We start from the raw sequence: 22899 nt of genomic DNA, 5'->3' as shown, positions 1-22899 counted from the left end.
AGTTTTTCTCAACTAAAAAAGAGACCAGTTACGTGTTTTTCTCCTTTATCTTATTTTTAACTCGATACATTTACTAGAATTAAGATCTCTTGGCAACACACAAATAATATAGTTTAATACAGATTGATTTAACTCAAGGGATTTAAATCGCAAAAAAAATCATCGCTGTAAATCGTTTCCCACTGATACATCTTCAAATAGTTCTTCAAACAATAGTGCAAATTTGATAATTAAAATGTTTATTTACAGCTCTGTACAGCATTTTACATAATCAAAGAGGGTATACTATGTGTAATTTTTAGATAGCTTGATTTTTATTAATTTAGGAAATAATACATAATACTCATTGCCTGTGTCAAACTTCAGAGGCAGCAGTACAGTAGGAATGGTAAAAACTAAATCTCACAAAAAGACAATAGCACTTATATTTTATTAAACTAGATCTTAAATGTTACATAAATGTTTCACATTTGCAACTGCAGTAGTCTTTTGAGTTGCTGTCTGATGTCTGTCCCTAAACCTTTTTTTAATTCATTTTCAAATTATATTAACATTGACATGTCCCCAGAATACTAAAATGTATGGTGTCCTTAAAACTTTTACAGAACAACTAACTCTCATCTTCCACACTCCATCTGTCATTTTGATGCAGATCTGTCCCTAAGTTACCAAAAAAGCTGTGTTTAGAGTGCACTTAATTTTGGAGAAAACCCCATTGAAAACAAGTATAGAATGGGGTTCCTTTGGAAAAGCAGAGTTATGCTGAAGTGAAATAGGGAGCAGACTTATGGCATTACCATTATGCTCTGTGACCATGTGGTACCAAAATAAGAGGCATGTATTATGTAACATAAAATAAGAAAATGACAGTGGCAACTGGCAACTCTAGCTTTCTCTTTTTGCAGCTGTGAGCTGACAAAATAGCTGGCCCTGGGCAAGGTTTGGGGGTAAAACTAATCCGAGAGCTGATTGGCATGCTGACCACATAGCTTGGCGACGGTCCCTAGTGGCGTGATTGCGGCTCCATGTTGCCTTTGTAATTTGGTAACCCTCCCTTAATCGCAGCTCCCTGAAGCCCCAGCCCTTTGCGCTCGCAGACCCTGCCCTTTGAGGACAGTGCCTGAGCCGGGTCGCCGCGACGCCCCCTAACGGTTCTCGCTGGAGGCGCAGGGGCGGTGCTGGTCCCTGTGTGACCCGGAGGAGCTCGCCCCCCCCCACACTCGCTCCCCGGCCGGCGCCGGGCCCCGGATGCAGGAGGCCGGCGGAGGGACGTCATTGTTCCCCGACGGGCTGGATCAGGAGGCGGAGCGGCCGGGTTAAGGCGGGGGCTGCGGCGAGGGGACCCGGCAGCGCCGAGCGGGGCCGAGCTAGGTAACGGACCGGGGAGGGAGACGAGACGGGCCGCGCCGCGCCGGGGCCTTGCAGAGCCGCATGCTGCCCCCTCCGTGCAAATCAATGGGCCGGGGGAGGGGCCGCGGCGGGACCCGGCGCCCTCCCTCTCCTTGCGGGCAGTAAAGGGGGGAGGGACCCCCGGGCCGGGCAGGGCGCCGCCCCCAGGAGCGCAGCGGGACTGAACCCTTTCGCCGCCGCCAGACTGGGGAGACCAGCCCCGTCCCTGCCCCGGCGGGAGGCGATTCCCGCTTCCCGTCGAGAGCCGGGTGTCCTGCTGCTCGCAGGGGTCCCTCTGGCCGCCGCGTTCCGTTACCCGCCCCTGCCTCCCTACTGACGGGGGATCCGCCCGAGGGGGTCCATCGCCCCGCCACATGGGGCTGGGAGACTCGGGTTGCCGCCCACTCCGCTGAGTCCAGCGTGGGGCTCCCGCTTCCCTGCCCTGACTCGCGGAGGGGGGTTAATGGTACCGGTTCCCCCGCCCCAGGCTCCCCATTTTAGCAGTGGGCGGTTTCTTTCGTGACTCCCCCCTCCCATTCTTTCCTTCGGTGTGATGGGGGGGGCCGCTTCTCTTGTACTGTTACTCCCCGCTTGGTTGCCATGGACACTGTCTCTCAAATGGGCGATTCCTTTACAGACGCGTCTTCCCTCGCCCAGTGTCTGGGATTCAGGCCCTAACCAGAGGAACAAACTGAGGCCAGCGTTCGTTATTTGGTTCATCTTCTGTGACTAGGCCCAGAGTTTGGGCCGCCCCTTTCTCTCCCCCCCCCCCCCAGGTACGCCCTGTGGCTGCTGGTGATTTGGAGAATGGCGGAAAATTTTGCCGCCCCCCCCCATTGAAATCTCAGACAGAGACTGACAAACGTTGACATCCGGACTGTAGTGTTCAGGGTTTGGTGTGGATGATTTAATGGCACCAGCACAATAGGCTCATGATGGGCAGTAGTTGGAAAAGGACCATTAAAGCACCCAATCCATCTCCCCAGCTGCTGCAGAGTATAGGCCTTCAGTGTTGCCTTTAATTTTTTCCATCCATGTGCAGAATAAATGTTATGTGCACCGAGGCATGTGCAGTTGTGCACCACCAGTAGAAACATTGCTGGCTATGGGTGCTCTGCTAATCAAGTTGAGCAGCATTTGAATCTTGGCTGCCCAAGAGCTCAGCTTACAGGGGTGTATCTGACATTTTTTTTATATTAGCAACATATTACTGATGTTTGGATTGTATATTTTGGAGGGAAAGGAGAGAGAATTGTAGTTATGTTTTCTTTCTAAAATATTTGAGTGCAGTGTCTAGTGTGTCAGCTGGGTGCCACCCTCTACCCTTATAGGTGCCTTCATTTCACTGGTGCTTTATGTGTTGTGTGTAGTTAGAAAAGTACTTTGGGTTGCATCCTTTATGTACATTCTATCCTCCTTCCCAAATTCTTTTTACATATTAGGAGAGTGGAAGTAAAATGACCCAAAACTCTTATGTTAAAAATCTGTGGTGTGAATAAATGAAAATATTCAGAATAGTAATGAAAACATAAGGTTTGGAGGGAAAGAAAAGGTAGGAGAAAAAATGTGTTCAGCTGAGAACTGAAGTAAGAATGGACATACAAAATAGTTGTTTTGGATCTGTTTTGAAGAAAATTGTAGTTTTGAAATGGAAGTGAAGAAAGACTTCAATTTGTACTTTTTTTTTCAGACTCTCCCTTTGTTTAACTTGCACAGCCTTCAGACAGGTGGTGATGTGTGAGACCATAATGCTTTCAAGTGAAGTTTATGCATGCTTTATAAGACATAGAAAAATGTTTCTTTGAAGTAACTCTAAGGTTATGACATATAATTGGCTTCCAATTAGGGGTAGAATGATAGTCTTAATTTTGTATTTTTAGGCTTTGGTGGCTTGCTGCTTTTTATTTACTGTTTAAAAAACTGTGATGCCTAAAATCAGGTTAAGACCCAAATAAAGTTTATTTTACCAGTTGTTAGATATCTGTAATGTAAAGCTCTTCTTTGTAAATCAGTAGTATGTAGTTCCACGCTATTAACATATGTATATTAAGTCATGAAAAGGTGTGGTACATTTTAATCCGTTGAATTTAACATTTAACTGGTTAACTAATTAATAGGGATGAGCAGGGGGGTGCCATGGCTGAGCTCTCCCCCCAGTGCAGCCTCCATACTGAACTCCTCATCCCCTACCCCATCTCAGAACAATGATTCAAATGAAGAAAAACAAAAATTATTTGAGTTAAGGACCTGAGCAAAATAGTATTGGGGGGGGGGAGGGAGAGTGTGTGTGTGTGGGGGGGGGGGGAGAGTGTGTGTGTGTGTGTGTGTGTGTGTGTGTGTGTGTGTGTGTGTGTGTGTGTGTGTGTGTGTGTGTGTGTAAAAGTAATTGTTCCTGAGTGCTGTGACTTGTTTGCATTCAGATTAAACTGATATTGGTTTCTAATGGAATTGTTGACATGATCTTAACCACGGTGATGCAAAATTCAGTGCTGCTTCGTGGCAAGTAATTACATCTGTTATTACTTTTTAAATCCTACATGGGGACAGATTCAATAAGGCATTGTGTGTATAAGGAAATACATTTATAATGGCAAGTGGATTGGGTAAAATATTCCAAGTGGTTTCAGGGATAGAATAATTTGTAGATGCATGTCGAAGAATATATAGAGGAAATAATAGAAATATTTGTAGTCCTGTGCTATTCATTTTTTAAACTAAGAAGTTATCCTGATGTTGCAGGTTTTTTTTAGCCAGTAGAAGTTAGACATTTGGAACAAGTGAAGGATTTAATTTATTCGTAGTAGGAATAATACCTAGGATGTTTGTAGTATTTTTCTCCTGGGAATTTCAAAGTATTTGTTAATCATTACTTCTCAAAAAAGCTTAAAAATAAAAAGTCTTGACTATAATGTTCTTAAAATACTTAGTTTTTATTTGGTATTCTTTTCTTTTTCATCTTCTTTTGCTTTTAACTACTTTTACTCCAAGTGTATTGATGGACATTATTGAAGCATCTTTTCTTTTTTTTTGATTGGGAACTTGAAAAACTGACTTAAGGAGATGGCACTTGCATATTGTGTATCAGGGCTTGCATCTGTAACTTGGTGTTTGAGAGAATTTTATTCGAGACCGAGTGAGCCAGAGACTTCAATTAGATATATAGATTGTAATCATCATTTGGAAAGGAGGGGTGAGAGTGGTGGTTGAATGTTCTCATTTTGTAGGTAACTTAGATAATCCCAGACTAATTTATACACATATGACAGAAACTTTTAATAAAAACATGTTGAATTTGTCTCTCTTGGTAAATCCAATATTAGTGTAATCAGTTAGGGATTAAAATTTCATGTTTTAAAATGTTTTTTATTCTAGAGCCTTGCAAAAGACATTTAAAACAATTTTATTTTTTGGTCTCTCTGTCTTTGTATTCCTTCTTCAGTTGTTTTACAAAATTTTAATACCAAATTAAAAAAATGGTTGACCAGTTTACACTTTTGTGACAAATATACTGTTGCAGTCAAAGCCGAATGAAAAGTATACCTAAGAGCTATTTTCACAGGGGTTTGCTGGCTACTGGAAAAATGAGGTAGTTGTATAATTCCACTGGAAAACTTTGTGTTGTATGTCAGGGGTGCATTTTAGAAATATTCACATACAAGATTTAGTTCTCTAAATTATTTCCGTCTGGCAAAGAGAATTGGTTTCATTAAGAGAAAAGTGTGACCATTACCAGTCTTTTCCTTGTGGTGTGCTTTTTCAAGTAATATTTGTTTTCGTATCAAGCAGGATTTTTAATTTTGTGTTACAGAGATGAACAATGACCATAGTTGACAAAGTATCTGAGTCTTCAAACTCTGCAGCTTGTCAGAAGCAGCCTGGTAGCTCCACGGTACCTTCTTCTGGAGATATGGACTCGGCCTCTGCAAATTGGGGTGCTGTATCATCTTTGGAAGCTCCAAAGCACAAGATCACTTTGGGACCAGTACCTGGTGCTGCGGTTTATTCTAGTTCATCTGTACCTGATAAATCAAAACCTTCAGCTCAGAAAGATCAATGTAAGTGCATTCTATACTCTAGCCTATACATTATGAAAAAATAAAACCAGATACTATTTAGTAGAGTCTGCCATTGTCATCTTGCAGTTCTTACTCATTACAACCGATATAAAATAGGACTGTTTTTGATTAAGGATTGTAGCAGCAGACTTTAATTTTGTGAGCCATGTAAGTTTGGCATTTTAAGTCGCCAGTGTTGTGAACTTCATTTGAACATGTTTACAATCAATGTAGGAAACTTTTTGAGGGACGGAAAGGAGGGATTCTCCATTACTTAAAGTATACCTTTTTACTCAGGTGTTTTTCTGTAGTGAAGTATGTGTTTTATCAGTGTTGTTTTGTGACCTGTATTATTTAGAGTTGTCTGAAATATAACATTCCTCCTAAATGACTTGGTGCCAAGATCCACATCACTGGAGGAGGGTAAAAAATTGTTGTTCTTAATCTCTGAGGATAGGAAAAGGAACACTGGGCTTAAATTGTAGTATAGATTGGACATTAGGAAAAACTTCCTGTTAAAGTAATTAGGTACTGATACAAAATTGCCTAGGGTGATTGTGGAATGAAGGTTTTAAGAACAGGTTAGACACGATTAGGAATGGTCTAGTTTAGCAGTTCTCAAACTGAGAGTTGGGACCCCAAAGTTGGTGGTTACCCCCGTTTTAATGGTGTTGCCAGGGCTGACTTAGACTTGCTAGAGCTTGGGGCCAAAGTCCGAAGTATTCAGTCCTGGGTGGGTGAGGCTCAGCCTATAGGCCTTTGGGCTTCAGCTCTGACCATTTTTCCCAACCAGGGCAGTGGGACTCAGGCTTTGACTTTCTCACCCAGGGCAGCAGGAATCAGATGGACTCAGACTTTGGTCGTCCCCCCTTCTGTGGTCAGGAAGTAATTTTTGTTGTCAAAGGGGGTCGTGGTAGTCCTGCCTTCAGTGGAGGGGACTGAACTAGTTGGTCTTTTGAGGACCCATCCGGTCCAATATTTCCTGATACTATCATTAAGGTTTACATATAGTGTTTGTTACTTGCTTTGCTTTGGTATCCTTATGCTTTATATTTATAATTATTAAACTATAAGAATTATAAGATTTACTTGTAATTTACAATAAGGAAAAAGTAATTTGAATTATGAGTCAGATTGCGGAAGCTAGATAAGAAAGGAATTAGAGTTAGGTTACTGAAATCAGGGCAATAATTAGTCTTTTAATTGAAAAAATAAGTTTTTTATATATATGTAATAGTGCATTCCACACTTAATTTTTTTCAGGTGCCATACAAAACCGTATCTTTTAGTGAGCTCGAGTTGACTTGAGAACTTGCTTTGTGATAGTGAGACAATCTTTAACAGATTTCTCATCAAGTCATTATTAGAATGTGGATTATTATTAGTTCTGTTAAAGGTTTAGATGTTCATGCATAAGGTATTTAGCATGATTTTAAAACTAAACAATTTAATATCTTAAAATGCTTTTTTTGGCAGCTTTTAGTGATGGAATTGCTCCACCACAGAAAATTCTTTTTCCAGCAGAGAAGATTTGTCTGAAATGGCAGCAAACTCATAGAGTTGGAGCTGGACTCCAAAATCTTGGCAATACATGTTTCCTCAACTCTGCTCTGCAGTGTTTGACTTATACACCCCCTCTTGCCAACTACATGCTTTCTCATGAACACTCCAAAACATGTGAGTTCTTTAAAAATGTATATTTAAAAAAATTCTTATCAGCTGTAGAAGTGAAAGCAGCACAGTCATTCTGGAAAGGAAACTCCTGATTTTGCTATTCAGCATGAAGGTGTGAATTTTGAATATCACATTATCAGTGGGCTTATGGAGCAGTCTATGTATGATACTTAAACTTCAGAATAAGAAGTATTTCTTCCCTTGTTTGAATTTTTAGGTGATTTAGAAAATAATATGCATAATGAATATTTGTCATAAGTCTCCTGCTGGTAGCCATAATCTTGTTGAAAGGTGACATGATTTAGGACACTGGCTATATTCAGTTTTGCTGAATAGTCTACTTTTCACTTTGCCTCACTGTTGTTATACTAAACAGAATTAAGGCATAGCTCTTTAACACACACACAAATGTTCAGTGTCTAAATAGTTAAACCGATAGAAAGATGGAAGCAGATTATCTCTGATATAGGCTCCATATCTATCCAAACACTTACTTCAGTGAGGTGGTATTCAGATCTTGGGAATCTTTGTTCCTTGCCTTCATTTAAAAAAATCTTAATTCAAACATTTATTTTTTCTGGTTTGTTTGTTCTTTGAGATTATTAGTAGTAGATATGATGCATCAATTAATGGCAAAATTTAAATTTTTACTGCAGTTTTTCCTATGGGATGGTGTTTTATTCCAATATCATCATTATTTTAATTCTAGGTTGGTCTAGTAGCCTCCTGTCCTATTCTGTCTTCCTATACCAATGCTAAGAAATGCTATTATTATTTCTAACTAGGGTTTTTTTAGTTCTCAGTTTTGAAAAAGGAATAATCTCCACAAAATTATTCTAAAAGCTCAAGATTTTTTGACGTCTTCTGTAGATAAATATTTTATTAATTTTGAGACGCAGTGTTGCTTCACTTCTCAGGTCATGAACATGGATTCTGCATGATGTGTACAATGCAATCTCACATTACCCAGGTACTCTCTAACTCTGGCAATGTCATCAAACCTACGGCTGTCATCGGTGATCTTAGACGTAAGTAATTTCAAATAATTATTTATAAAATGCCATCTTTGTGTTAGGTATTTTATTGGTTTGTCTGTCCGATTTAATTGTTTATGGAATGGGATTTTTTATAGCTTTAGGAAGGAAAGTTTAAGAAATCCCATCTTTTCATCCATTTCCACATGTTCAACAACTTGACATTTATATTTATTTTTAGGCATAGCAAAACATTTCCGGTTTGGAAATCAGGAAGATGCTCATGAATTTCTACACTACACTGTTGATGCTATGCAGAAAGCATGTTTGAATGGAAGCAACAAGTAAGTGCTAGCAAAATATTATTTGAATATGCTGTCATGTTCTGGGATTTCAAAAGAGGAAACAATAAATGGAGTTTAATCTTCTAATCACTGCAAAATTTATTTTCAGATTGGACAGACATACCCAGGCTACTACACTCATCTATCAAATATTTGGAGGGTACTTAAGATCCAGAGGTACTTTTCTAAAATTTTTTTTTTTTTTTTTAGCAATAGGTTGGCCTTATGACTGAAACTAGGGCTAGTCATTTTTTATCATCTTGTTAATTTTTTGGTCAAGGTCCAGACTTCAGACAAAATAATAAAAAATAACAATTATGATAATAACTAAATATAAAGATTTCAGGGTTTGTTCAAAAGTGTCTGGTGGTCCAGATTTGTCTCACAAGCTGCCTGTTTACTACACCAACATAAATACTAATTAATGTGTGCTGATAACTAAAACAATAGATTTTGCTTCTTGTGTTAAGCATTTATATTTTGATTTCAGTAAAGTGTATGAACTGCAAAGGAGTCTCGGATACCTTCGATCCATGCCTTGATATTACATTGGAAATAAAGGTAAATGATTTTATTGTTTTGGCTGAAGAACTTAAAAAAAAACCCCTTAATTAACTGCATAATTTTTGAAAACTAAAATACAGAATTTAAATTGATTCTAGTCACAAAGTTCTGTCAAGGGTGTGACTTATAGTGTACTTTGTCCTTCTGTGGTACCTCAAGGTAAACAGTCTGTGTGTGTGCTTACTTAATATGGATAAGTATTAAAGTAGAACATTATCCTGAATTCATGAATCCACAGGCATAACAATGCTATCTCATACTTTCCACTTAAGCTAATTCAATTGCAGAATGTTATACTAAGAGTCCATATTGTTAAAACATTATTACTTTTACAATATATGTACCACAGATCAATTACAAGTGTACTACTTTTACAGTGTGTACCACAGATCCATTACCACAGTACTATGAAATATTATAAATAATTAAACTTCATCTATATTTGTCAAAATGAACCAAGTACATTTTGTGGTGTAATATATTTGGCTGTTCCCTCTCCCTATTCTTGTTCATAAATTCAGTAGTCTGCAGTAGATCTCTGTTAAAACCGTGTTAGTTCATATTATTGCAAGCAAAATATGTTTTTATGATGTTTCTGATAACTCATGGAGGATAAGTCAGTCAATGGCTACTAGCCAAGATGGTCATGGATGTAACCCCATGCTCTGATGGACGTAGTCTCAGACGGCTAGAAGCTGGAAGTAGATAACGGAATGAATAACTCAATATTTGCCTGTTCTGTTCATTCTTTCTGAAGCACCAGGGATAGGCCGCTGTTGATAGAACACTGGTCTAGGTGGATCATTGGTCTGACCTAGCATGGCAGTTCATATGTTATGTTCTAATGTATTGCATTGTTACCTTACTATTTTAGGCAGCTCAGAATTTAAACAAAGCTCTGGAACAGTTTGTGAAGCCTGAACAACTAGATGGTGAAAATGCCTATAAATGTAGCAAGTAAGATGGATATTAATGACATCATAATACTAGATGCTTGTTTCTTTCTATTGATGTATTACAAATGTTACTGGAGGGGTTTGTTTTTGTGTTTTGCTTAATTCAGAAACACAATGAAAGGTAAAATCTCACTTCTTGTATCCAAGCGAGTACAATACAAAACACTTAGGAAATTTTTTTTGATAAGGCCAGTCTCCTAATTGTTCTTTTAGATTTGGGGGGGTTGTTGTGGGGAAGTCTTTAAGATATGCACTCATTTTGGCTCACAAGTGTTTATATACTCTTATTGTTTGTTAACAATCATACAATTTTAAAAGTGAAAAAGTAGATTAAAAATTACAGCTATGTTAAATAGCACGTTAGGTTTAGGATTTTTTATCAGTGGGCACACAGCATGCCCTAGATAACATTGAAAGATACATAACTTAATCCAACTTCCTTTTTGCAGCTTAAAAATGTATGTTTAAAACATTTGGATAAGAACACAGAGGTACAAATATGACATGCAAAACAGGTCATAATTTCAACTAAGTACAGTTAAGCAAAGAGATTTACAACACTTAGTTGTCTAATGTTCTTGCCTGATTGGTAAGGGTACGTCTACACAGCAGGGCTAAAGTCGAATTAAGCTATGCAACTTCAACAACTTCAATTGGGTAGCTTCAATCAAAGTAGCTTAATTTGTCTTTTGGCACTGTCTACGCAGCAGGAAGTCGAAAGAAGAACACTCTTCCTTCGACTTCCCTTACTCCTTGTGAAATGAGGGTTACCATGAGTGGGAGCAAGAAGTCCTCCAGCTCCACATTATTTCAAAATAAAAGCTAGTAGTGTATACACGCACAATGTTGTTTTAGAATAACATCAGTTATTCCAAAATAATGCTGCTGTGTAGACGTACCCTAAGTTATTACTGTAAGGAAGCGAATGTTCTAACCCAGGAGGTAAAATATTAATAGCATATTAGTAAGGCTAAGATTTTGTAATGGCTATTTTTAGTAAAAGTCACAGGTCATGGGCAATTAACCAGAAATTCATCGAAGTCTGTATCCTGTTCCTATTTTTGCTTTTAAGGTGCAAGAAGATGGTTCCTGCTTCAAAGAGGCTTACAATACATCGGTCTTCTAATGTTCTTACATTGTCTCTGAAACGGTTTTCAAATTTTAGTGGCGGAAAAATTACCAAGGTACATAAAATGGTCTGCATTTTTTAATATTTAGATGTTCTAATATCAAATAACCATACAAAGCCAGTCTTTTCCTCTTTTAGTACTAGTAGAGTTCCATTTTAACAATACATATGAAACCAACAATAAACCCCCTCCTCTGCCTTTCGAGAGCTGCCTTTTTAGCACACCATTCTGCAGTTCAGTATACCATTCAGTGTTGGACATTTGGGAACCTATCATTTACCAAATTAAACTGAATCCTCATTTTTGTTTTATTTGTACACTTTGGACTCATGTGTAAATAGTTTTAGAAATGTTTCTACCTTAGCATCTGAAATCTTTCTTAAACTTCCTATAATTGTTCATAACATATTTCAACAAAATTTGAGCCTTCTCTTCTATTTCTGTTTAGGATGTGAAATATCCTGAGTATCTGGATATTCGACCATATATGTCTCAACCAAATGGAGACCCAATTATTTATGTTCTATATGCAGTCCTGGTGCATACTGGTATTAACTGTCATGCAGGACACTACTACTGCTATATAAAGGTAATGATAAACATCTTTTTCCTTTTTAATAAACAGATTTTTTTTTAATCTCACAAGCTTTCAAAAATAAGCATTGGAGACATTAATTTCTCATTCTTGTCTTCATCAATACAACCTTTACTGTGAGAGGCAGACTGTTTGTTTAGCTCTATCTTGATAGGTTCCCATCCATATAAGGTCACAGAATCTTGCATACATTTTTTGTCATCCTCCTAAAGAAATTCCCTTTATTCCTTTATTACTTTTTGGATGTGGATTGTCCCAAGGGAGTCTCAGAACTACCCAAATTATTTCTATTAATTAAAAACAGTGAGTCTTCCTGTGTTCTTTTTAAAGCTATCTCAGACCATCATCCTAGTGCTACTGAATCCTTTAATTTTGTTTAGCTTTTAGTGTTAGGACCAGGACACTTCTCCCTATTAGTTGGATCATCTGTTCTCACATCTGTCTGTCTAGAAACATTCTTCATTGTAGAAGGCCTCTCCTGTTAGGAACTTTTCTGCTCAATTCAGGTTGGAGATGAAATTCCTCCATTTAACTAACAAGACTTCTTCCGTGTTGTGCAAGTATGGATTATCAGTTATGCTAGCAAGTTTACAACTAGGTTCCCAGTCCTGCAATTTTCTAGTTGGAGGTTTTCAGAGGCCCACAAGTGCTTGACAGCAAAATTTTGTGGATGCTCTTAAGGGATTTTTCTGTTGTTTAAAAAGGATTTTCTAAGTTAGCAAGATCCTCTGCCAGTGTTTGTGCCTATCTTTTGTTTAGGTAGTAAACTTATTGGGACAGGGATGGTGGCTTCCTTTGTGTCTTACAGAGTGCAGTTTGAGTGCTTACTGAATAGTAAATGATTACTGGTGGTCCTTTCACCATCAGACTTTAGAAGCATCCAGCAGGGACCATTGTTGTAATGCCCTTCACTAAAACCCGACTGAGCTACTAGAAATTTATAATAGGATAAATAAGAGTAAAAGGAAGGGTTAGGTTACAGACAAATCAAAATTCTCTGCATCTAATCCCAATTCCTCATCTTATTTTCATTTTACTAATTCAGAAATTAAATACTGCCAGGATACATATAATAAAACTCTTTTATGGATTTTGAGAATCCTGGGAATGTTGTCATGTGATTGAGTATCTCTCAATCTTCCTCTTTCCTGGTATCTCATCTCCCTCTGTGGGTCCTGTAGTCCTGGGGCCCCTCAGATAGAGAGGGATTTATTTATTTGTCAGCATCTAGAAACTCATTAGTTTAAGCCTGATGCTGTTCTAATGTGCACATGGTGCAATAGCTTTACAAACTGAGTATGGAGCAGAAGAGTGGAATTCACTTAAATAAGTCAGGCAACAGATGTGCTTGATTTGAGGAAATATAGAGGCATGTAGTGCATCTCTTAAACTCTCTGCAGGTCTCTGAGGTGAGCATTACCTTGGCACCAAATTGAGCCATTGATGCTCAAAATATGAGACTGCTCTGACGAGAAATTTCTTAAATTTATCTAAACTAGGAAACTTTATAAAGTTAAATCTAGCAAATCTCACACTTTGCCCTAAGTCAGATGATACAGCACACATGCTTTGAGCTCTGAGGCAACAGAGAAAGTACTAAGGTAGTTGGGGGTCTATGCTTTGTTTAGTCTTGTGTGCTGAATGGGTACCATTACAAGGAAGCAGTCCTGCAGCCCTATAAAGCATGGTTTTAAAGAGGATTCTGCTTGATTAAGGCATCAGGAAATCATCACTGAAATGAGAACCATGTAGGCCCTTAAAGAATAAATTGTTTAACAAGTTGACTACTGTAATACACTCATGTAAATTAGCCCCTTCTGCCTGCTTCATAAATGGTTATACTCCTGGCAAGACTCTGAGAATCTTTCTCTTAGAATATTTATTTAAAAATTTACTCTTGCAGAGATTGTGTTTACTAAGCAAAATATTTACCTGGTTTCACAGAATATTTACTCCTTTTTAATTTTGTTTTTCTCACATGTTCTCTTTCTCTTGAAGATTTGACTAACTTAGAGTTTTGCTTTCATGAGAAACTAATTAACCTGAATCTAAAACATAGTTTCTCCCTCCATGCAGCTCTCCCTTCAGCTCTTCATGGCTGTCTGTAAAAGGACTCTTCCATAGTGACATACTCAACAAAGACCCCACTCGTGTAATGCATTCTTAATTCTGCTCCTTTTCAGAACCAATAAGGTTGCAGTATTCTTTTTGCTAACTGCCTATAAAATAGTGTGATAGTTCATGGGACAGGATATGTGGACATCTATAGAAAAACTTGACCATAAAACTAGTCACTTCCTAATCCCCCGTTCGAGGGCGGGGTGTTAGCGTATGATATGAAGCAATGGGTTTATATATCTTATAAAATGTTTATTCTGTTGTATCTATTGGTATTCACATCTGTAGAAACCTTGATTGCTTTTTCACATTCTCCTAAATTCTTGGCCTCTATCTTGTGAATGTGAATTCCATAGATTATATTGTGTTTTTATTAATTATGGATTTGCCAGTTTTATTTAATGCCCCTTTATTGTAGTATATGTGGTTTGTTGTGTGGGTCCTTGAAAAGATAGTGTTTTTAGCAAAAGAGATCTTCTCTAAAAAAATAAAACCACTTTTGAGAACAGTTCCCTTGCTAGAGTAAAGTCTGCGCTAGTGAAGGGGAATATCACTAACATTTGCTAGTGATTAACAAATCTCTCTATATGAGATTTAACTTTTTTAAAAATCATTATTGTACATAATGCAAATGACTATATTTCAGAGTGCTCTTTATTTTTCAGTTAATTAGGTATGTGTGTTGTTTGGTTTTTTTAGCAGATGTAACTGATTTAAAAGATGTCATTGATTTATTTGCAGGCCAGTAATGGGCATTGGTACCAGATGAATGATTCTATTGTATCCAACAGTGACATCAAATCTGTCCTTAATCAGCAAGCTTATGTGCTCTTCTATATCAGGTAATATCAAGTACCAAAACATGTTCAAGATTCAGTTACTTTCTTGTCCTTCATATTTTTTCTTCTTGTGGTGAAAAAAGTTCAATTTGGTTAATCATCTCTGTCTACCATAAAACTCCACCTATAGTTTAAGCTATAGAACTTGTCCTTCCCTGTCTGGCCTAATTTTTTTTTTCTTTTCTTTTTTGGCGGGGGGGGGGGGGGGGGGGAATGTAAAGTTAAATATCTGTCATCCTACTCCCACACTGAAAAAACTATCTACAGAGTGAAAGGATGTATCTATAATTCCATCTTTTTTAATCATCTGGATTAAATGCTGTATAATTGGTTGACTCTAGGGGTGAGGCCACATCTGGAGTATTGTATCCAGTTCTGGGCCCCCCAATACAAAAGGATGTGGACACATTGGAGAGGGTCCAGCGGAGGGCAACCAAAATGATTAGGGGGCTGGAGCATATGACCTATGAGGAGAGGCTGAGGGAGTTGGGTCTGTTTAGTCTGCAGAAGCGAAGAGTGAGGGGGGATTTGATAGCAGCCTTCAACTTCCTGAAGGGAGGTTCCAAAGAGGATGGAGAAAGAAGTGACAGATGGCAGAACAAGGAGCAATGGTCTCAAGTTGTGGTGGGAGAGGTCCATGTTGGCTTTTAGGAAAAACTATTTCACTAGGAGGGTAGTGAAGTACTGGAATGGGTTTACCTAGGGAAGTAGTGGAGTCTCCATCCCTAGAGGTGTTTAAGTCTCGGCTTGGCAAAGCCCTGGCCAGGTTGATTTAGTTGGGATTGGTCCTGCCTAGAGCAGGGGGCTGGACTTGATGACCTTCTGAGGTCTCTTCCAGCTCTATGGTTCTATGATTCTATGAAATTGAGGTGTGATGAGTGTTGTGAAGTTGAGTTGCTGTTTGGGGTTGGGAATTATAACAGGAGATCTATTATGTAGCTTACAATTTGTAGCCTTCGTTAAAGATTATATAAAAAACAGATTTATATAAAGTATTATTGTATCCCTGCACAGATTCAAGAATGTGCATCTGCAAAAATGATCAATGGATGCAGATACCTGTGGATATAAAGCAGATATCTTCTAATTTGCAGGTTTCTAGATACAAAATTTGTATTTGCAAAAATGAGCCGTGGATATCTGCATCCGCATCTGCAGATATAAAGTGGATATGAGAGCATTTGCAGGGCTCTTATACGGTGGGATGTGTCTAAAGCCTAGGCTAAGCAAGAGAACAAATTGACTGAATGAATAAATGAAGTTGTTTCTTTAGGTCCAATGATACGAAAAATGGAGAACACACCCATTCCATTCATACACCAGGACAGTCTTCTCCCCGTCCAGTTATCAGTCAACAGGTGGTTAATAGCAGGCAGGGAGCATCAGGATTTATTGGACCACAACTTCCTCCTCACATGATTAAGGTAATCTTCATATGTAGATAATATCATCAACTTGATGGCAGGACTTTTGTAAACAGCCCTTGTTCATCTTTTATAAATGTTCAGGATCTCGGATTTCTTTTTCCCTACTATATTGGCTCTGTGCACAGTGCTTTCTGCAACCTAAGCAGTTGGAAACACTGTAATAGAGGCAAATACTGAACTGTGCAAATATTACTCCCCATTGCTTCAAACTATGTGCAAAAAGTATTCAGAAAATGACATATACTTGAATTTATTAAAACTAAAATAATTTTAAAACTCCAACTTAACTTTATTTATGATGTTTCATCTTTTGCACTTCAGTTCAGACTGAAACCAGACTGATTATGTTCTCAGTTATTAGTACAAATGTTTAACGGTTTGCAAAAATAGGGGGCTTGTTTGGATTTTTCTTTTGTATCTAACAATTAACAAAGAATTGCAGTCAACATTAACGTTTTCCAAAAAAAATGTGAACACTGAAAATCTGTGAACAAAAATGTGAGCACTGAACTACTGATAAGATTTATATATCAAATCGGAGGTGTTTTTTGCTTAGCCACTGAGGCAATTTGTGGAAACATCAAATAAGCTCTTAATGTCTTGGGATATTAGATACTGTCTATCCATATGCAAACATTTTCATAGTAACCTCTTTGTAATTACAGAATTCCAATCATTTAAATGGAACTGGATCACTAAAAGAAACTCCAAGCAGTTCTGTGGCAAGTGCTAGCAATGTTACCCTAAACAGACCAGCATCAGCTCCACCTTCAACTTCTATTCAAAACTGGACAATTAACAGATCTACTACTCCTGACCCCTCAAAAAAACAGAAAATCACTATCAGTATTCACAATAACAAATTGCCTACTCGCCAAACTCTCTCTCAATCCAGCCTTCATAATTCTTTGGAGAATCTCAACAAGCCTGTTGCTTCATCCACAATTACAAATTCCTCTGCAGCAAAATCTACCTCAAATGCACCTACAGTGTCAGTTGCTATGAAAGTATCTAAGCAAACAGCTCCTAGCGAATCTTGTTCTAAGCCATTATTGAATGGCAATTCTAAACTAAACTCTAGTACATTGGTCCCTTACGGTGCAGAATCTTCAGAAGAATCTGATGAGGAGTCGAAGGGATTAGTTAAGGAGATTGGCCACTCAAAATCTTTTAATGGAATTTTGATTGGAAATGTAGTTAGTACATTACAGAACTCCTGTTCTTCCTGTCAAGATGCTAAAGAGGCTGTATCCCAGCATGAACTGCCAAAAAATGTTACCGTTAATGGTGCTATCAGTATAGATAATGATCCTGAAATAAATGGATTGAAATTTGACGAATCTACTTGCCAAGTCAAGCCTGTTAAATCTACAGAAGTTTCATTTTCTAAAGCGAATGGATTGCATGGAAAAGTGAGTTTTACATTTTTCTTCTAGAATGTCTCTTTGTGGCAGTTTATAAATACGACTGTGATGTGTTCAACATTAAAATATTCCTAATTTGGACAAAATTCAGAGGAAAATATGCGACACAGACTGTAGTCATTGTGATGTGGTTCCCTTAGATCTTACATACTAAGCAGGGATAAGCTGAGTCAATACTTACAGATGGGGAAATGAGATTTGCAAGATTGAGAGAGGATGCTTCTCTCAGTAGTGTCTAATATTTAGAATTTATATAATGTTTTTCGACACAGTGAGGTAGGTATACTAAGCATTATATTGTGCTTGGATACTAGAGAAGTAGGTATGCTAAATACAGGCAGTCCCCGACTTACGCAGATCCGACTTATGTCGGATCCGCACTTAAGAACGGGGCTTTTCTCGCCCCGGAGCTCACGGGCGGCGGGACCACCCAGAGCGCAGCGGTCCCGCTGCCGCGTCCTCCGGGGTGAGAAAAGCAGCTCCAGGTCTCCCTGGTGTGCTGGGGGGCACTCCCCAGCACAGCAGGGAGACCCGAGCAAAGCCGCACAGGCGGGGGACCCTGCCGCCTGTGCGGCTTTGCTCTGGGGCAAAGAAGCAAAGCCGCACGAGCAGCAGGGTCCCGCCGCCTGCGGCTTTGCTCGGGTCTCCCTGCTGTGCTGGGGGGGGAAGGGGCGCAGCTAGTGTGCCCCCTCCCCCTCCAGAAGACCAGGTTTTTGTTGCGGGACACCTGGGGTAGAGCAGCTGGGGTGCTGCCGGGTTGGTCCTGCGGGGACCTACCCAGCAGCACCCCAGCTGTTCTGTCCCAGGAGTCCAGATTCAGCCGCTGTTGAAACTGATCAGCGGCTGATTCCAGGAAGCCGGGGCAGAGCAACTCTGCCTAGGGCTTCCTGTAGTCAGCCGCTGATCAGTTTCAGCAGCGGCTGAATCTGGAGCCAGTTCCGACTTACATACAAATTCAACTTAAGAACAAACCTATAGTCCCTATCTTGTACGTAACCCGGGGATTGCCTGTACCTATCTATAATTCCATCTGTGATCTGGGAAAACAGAAACATGGAGAGGTTGTGATTTACTCTGGGCTGTATGGCAAGTCAGGTTTAGGATCTGGGCTGTAAACCACACTGCTTTTTCATGAGGGCTGATGTTTATGTAAATCTTTGAGGTACTAAGTGCTTGTTGGGGGAGGAATTGTATTGTTAAGTATGCAGTCTTTCAGATGAGGCAAAAACTGTAGTGCTGAACATCAAATAACTTAAATGTGTAGTATTGTACTCAGTTTTCCTTTTTTGTAAATTGAAGTGCAGTGTTGTTAATGCTTGTGATATTGAACATTCAGGCACTGTGCCTATAGTGATCCATGTGTATAATTTTGCATGCCTGGATGTAACTAGAAAGCTCTCAAGGCTTTTTGGGATGAGATACAAATTTATATACGATCGCTATCATTTTATGTTTTAACTGGTACTTTTTAATTGTAGATAATACCTACAGTTTTGCCACCAGTTCCTGAGGATAGAATGTTAGAGTCTTTCCGGTATAAGCAGTTGAAAAGCTTGTCAGAAGAAATAAGGTAAAATAATATGCTTTGTCCAAATTAAAATGCCATACAAGTTTTTTATTATGAGTGTACTAATTCTTAATACTTAAATGGAAAGATTTAGATTACTGTAGGAATATCGTAATGAAAGAACAGAACCTGTGTTTGGCATTGTCCCTATTATTCCTGTATTAAAAACCTATTGATGCCTCATGTAAAACTTTGGAAAAACATTCTACATAAAAAACATTTTGTCGTATTGTCTGTATTTTCTATATTCCTCTTCCCCTTCTTTTCACTCCTGGGAATGCATGCATGAACACAATATCTATTTATTAGTGTGGGTATAAGTATTTTTGGTTTACCACACTTCTAAATCATGGGCAGGTCATTAGGAATAATCCCAGCTACTTTGCTAGGACGCTGACCATTAAATTCCTGCCACCTTCCTTCCTGACCTCTGGGAAGGAGGGAGAGGGGAAGGGCAACCATAGCAAGTATGATCATGAGTGTAAGGCCTTTTCTCCATTTACTGGAGGGTTGACACTTCAGCGACTGATCTTCTGGAGTTCGATTTAGCAGATCTAATAAAGACCCGCTAAATTGAACCCTGAGGGCACTGCTGTTGTGAAGAGTAAGGAAGGTGATGGGAGCATTTCTCCCGTCAACCTCCCAGTGTGGGAACATCCCAGAAAATCGACGCAAGGTATGTTGACTCCAGCTACACAATTCATGTACTTGGAGTTGTATATCTTGTATCGATTTTTCTCCACCAGTGTAGACCTGGCCTAAGCAGCAAGTAGATGTAGAGGAAGTAGGAGAATTGACAGGATAGTTGCCCATGAAGTGTTGTACTTAGAAGAGCAAGCAAAAGAGCCTTCCTCATGAGGAGGCAATATAATTTGATGTGTTTCTAAACAGAATGTCTTTCAGAGCTTTCCAGGAGTCAGATGTTTACAGATGAAAAGGACTGAACTCTTAAAAATTGTCTTGTTGAGTGTTTGTGACTTTCATCAGAAATAAGACAAATATATTTCTATTTTGTGCAGTGCAACTGGACTTGAAAACACTTCTGAGAATGATGGTCATGTAGAAACTTCAGTCAGTGGCAACAGTCCTGTTTCCTGTGAGAAGTCTAGTAAAGTTCCCGCTAACCTTTCCTGCAATGTCCAGAATTCCTTTACTGAATCAGATCTTGAGACTATTTCTACCAAAGAAGAAATTGCTGAAAGTATTGTATCAAAAACTGAGAATGCACATTTTGATATCAGTGGACAGTGTAACACTAAGAAAATATCCATGGGAGTTGATGATGAATTCTCTAAACAATGTGATACCAAGGATTATACAGATAAGATAAGAGGACCACAAGAAGTAAAAATGACTTTGAAGGAAAGTCCTCTGCATATCAGAGGTTCTGCTGAGACTGCAGAGAAATTGGGGCAAATCCCCTTCATAAAGTCCGACAATGAATGTAGTTCTATAAAACTTACAACTCTAATTATTATAGATAAATGCCAAGAAACAAAGGAGAGTGGTAATAATTATACAGATGTACCACCTACTAATGACACTTCTACAAAGTTGGATAACATTTTAGAGAGTAATTATTCTAAAGAAAACGATGGACTGAGTGGTAATGAAAAATGTCAAGAAAATAAGGATAAGAAAAAATTTAAGTCTCATTCTCCAATGAAGAAAAGAATTTGCTCCCCCAAAAAACTTGACAAAGGGCACTACCGTGCTAAAAGGCAGCGTTCTGAAAGCGTAGAGCAGGAGAAGCAAACCAGAAACAAACCAGATGCCAAAAAAAGGCATTCCTACAACAAAGAGAGTACAAAGCAGGGTTGGTATAAACAGGAGCACTCCAGTGGAAATAAGCACAAAGTTATGCATAGAGAAAGAGACAACCCTGATAATGACAGAAGTTTAGGAAAATATACCAATTACAGATCTCGAAGTAGAGGAAAAACTGATCATGAGAAGAATAGATATTGCCATTCTAAAACAGAAGGATCTTGGAGTAGGGAAAGATATTGCCAAGATTTACCAAGGAGATGGGATAAGTGCAGATATTACAATGATTATCCTCCTTATGCAGCAAGAGGTAGCAGAGAGAGAAAATTCATTCATGGGGACAGAGACTATGATAAATCAAGTCAGAGTTACAACAGTAGGTCATATAGGGATGATTATTACACAAGAAGATGGAATCATGAACCAGTAGCTAAAGAGAAACATTTCAGTAGCTCCAAAATAGATTATCATTGGTCAGCTCCCTCTCAGCACTCTGAAAAATATTCCCATGAAAAATGTGCACCTATGTCTGAAGAAAACAATTCAAGTTTTGAAACCTCTTGCCACAAATCTGAATATCTAAACGACAGAAAAAGAAAATGTGCGAGTCTAGAAAGTAGTGACAGTAATATGGAAAAGAAACGCAGAAGAAGTTTGCAGAGTGAGCCAATGGAAGAACAAAGAGTGAAAAAACACAAAAAGTCAAAGAAAAAAAAGAAATCCAAAGATAAACACCGAGAGAAAGATGATCGGTAAGCAAGACAAACTTTCAGTTACAACGTTCTAAATAAACTCCTCTTCCAAATTTGTGTCTGGATATTTCCCTGGTCTTCCTTTTTTCCTTCCATTGCTTCTGAGCCCAATTGTACTGTAAAGTCCATTAGAGAAGATCACGATGTTAGTTTGATGTTTCTTACATAGACGGGATCAAACCATGTTGAGGTTTGAGAGCGCGTTGGAACAGGATCAAACAAATAATGTTTATAATTGTCTGCTAACAGATCCTAAGTTTATTGCACACTTTCAAAACAGGCTATGGTCAACCTTAGGTAAGGCAGGTCATGACAAAAAAACTTTTCTTCCCAAAGTAGCAATGGGCTACATTTTGTTCACACCAAATGTTAGCCTAAAATAGAGAGAATGCAATCATGCAGCTTTTTTTTTTTTTTTTTTTTTTAACTGAATGGCTTGTTACAAGTCTAGATGGGTGTTGAATACACAGGACCAGTTCATGTGTATAGGAAGACGAGGTTTAGAGACATGCTAATGCAGGGGTGGACAATAATTTTTAATAGGAGGCCACTCCCAAGATTTTTGTAAGTGGTCAAGTGCCATACTTCTATTCAGGTGGTGCAGAGTCTGGGACGGAGGTTGGGTTGCAGAAGGGAGCTTGAGGTAGGAGACTAGACTGCGGAGAGGACATGGGGTCTGTGAAGGTATTTGGGTGAAGAAGCATGTTGTGATCAGATGCAGAGGCTTGGAGTACAGGGTCTGGGAGGGAGTATGGATGCCAGAGATTATTCTGACTGGGGGAGGGGTATGAGAGGGGGGTGCATGGTCTGTGAGAGAGTTGTGACTTGGGAGAAGGGGGAAAAGAGGTGCAGAGAATTTGAATGGTGACATGGGGCAGGTGAATAGGGTGCAGGATCAGGGAAAGGGTATGGATGCAGGAGAGGATGTAGGAGAGATTGTAGGGTTTGGGAGGGAATTGTGACCATGGGGAGATGGGGTACTAGGCGGTGACCTGAGTTGGTAGTTGGGAGGAGAGAGGAAGTGGGGTGCCAGAGGCAGGCTCTGGCTGGGAGGCACTTACCTAAAAGGCTCCCAGTCAGCAATCCTGCAGGAACCTGAGACATAGCCTCTTTGCCTGTCTTCTGCCACCCAGGTCAGAATGGCTGGCTGCTCCGTGTGGCTCTGCTCCAGCAAGGGGATGGAGAGGAAGGAGGCTTTGCATGCTGCCCCAGCCAAATTTCTCAGCTCCTATTGGCTGGAAACTGGCCAGTGGGAACTGAGAGATTTTGCTGGGGGGTGGGGACAGCATTTGAAGCCTCATGCAGTCAGAGCAGAGAACAGCCA

The 22899-nt window shown here is 39.3% G+C and overlaps 1 protein-coding gene across 3 annotated transcripts in view; it reads left to right on the top strand.

The window, feature by feature from the left end:
* USP42 (ubiquitin specific peptidase 42) overlaps window positions 1-22899 on the top strand; it is a 48137-nt gene that overhangs the window by 5090 nt on the left and 20148 nt on the right. For 2 of the 3 annotated variants that reach the window (XM_075899489.2, XM_075899490.2), the window contains exons 1-15: window positions 1210-1371; window positions 5198-5444; window positions 6921-7121; window positions 8036-8146; window positions 8334-8436; window positions 8546-8613; window positions 8927-8997; window positions 9875-9957; window positions 11029-11140; window positions 11535-11675; window positions 14541-14641; window positions 15912-16062; window positions 16731-17477; window positions 18968-19059; window positions 20076-21575. In XM_075899489.2, the coding sequence (XP_075755604.2) occupies window positions 5207-5444; window positions 6921-7121; window positions 8036-8146; window positions 8334-8436; window positions 8546-8613; window positions 8927-8997; window positions 9875-9957; window positions 11029-11140; window positions 11535-11675; window positions 14541-14641; window positions 15912-16062; window positions 16731-17477; window positions 18968-19059; window positions 20076-21575 (3719 nt within the window). In that variant the 5' untranslated portion in view covers window positions 1210-1371; window positions 5198-5206. Of the gene's footprint in view, window positions 1-1209; window positions 1372-5197; window positions 5445-6920; window positions 7122-8035; window positions 8147-8333; window positions 8437-8545; window positions 8614-8926; window positions 8998-9874; window positions 9958-11028; window positions 11141-11534; window positions 11676-14540; window positions 14642-15911; window positions 16063-16730; window positions 17478-18967; window positions 19060-20075; window positions 21576-22899 lie in introns of those variants that run through there. The other variant, XM_089782319.1, reaches the window with a different exon arrangement.

The sequence above is a fragment of the Pelodiscus sinensis genome, chromosome 15 (genome assembly GCF_052426305.1).
Source record: "Pelodiscus sinensis isolate ZL-2025 chromosome 15, ASM5242630v1, whole genome shotgun sequence".
In the NCBI taxonomy this organism is placed as follows: domain Eukaryota; kingdom Metazoa; phylum Chordata; order Testudines; family Trionychidae; genus Pelodiscus; species Pelodiscus sinensis.
This window is presented reverse-complemented; position numbering and strand designations above follow the sequence as displayed.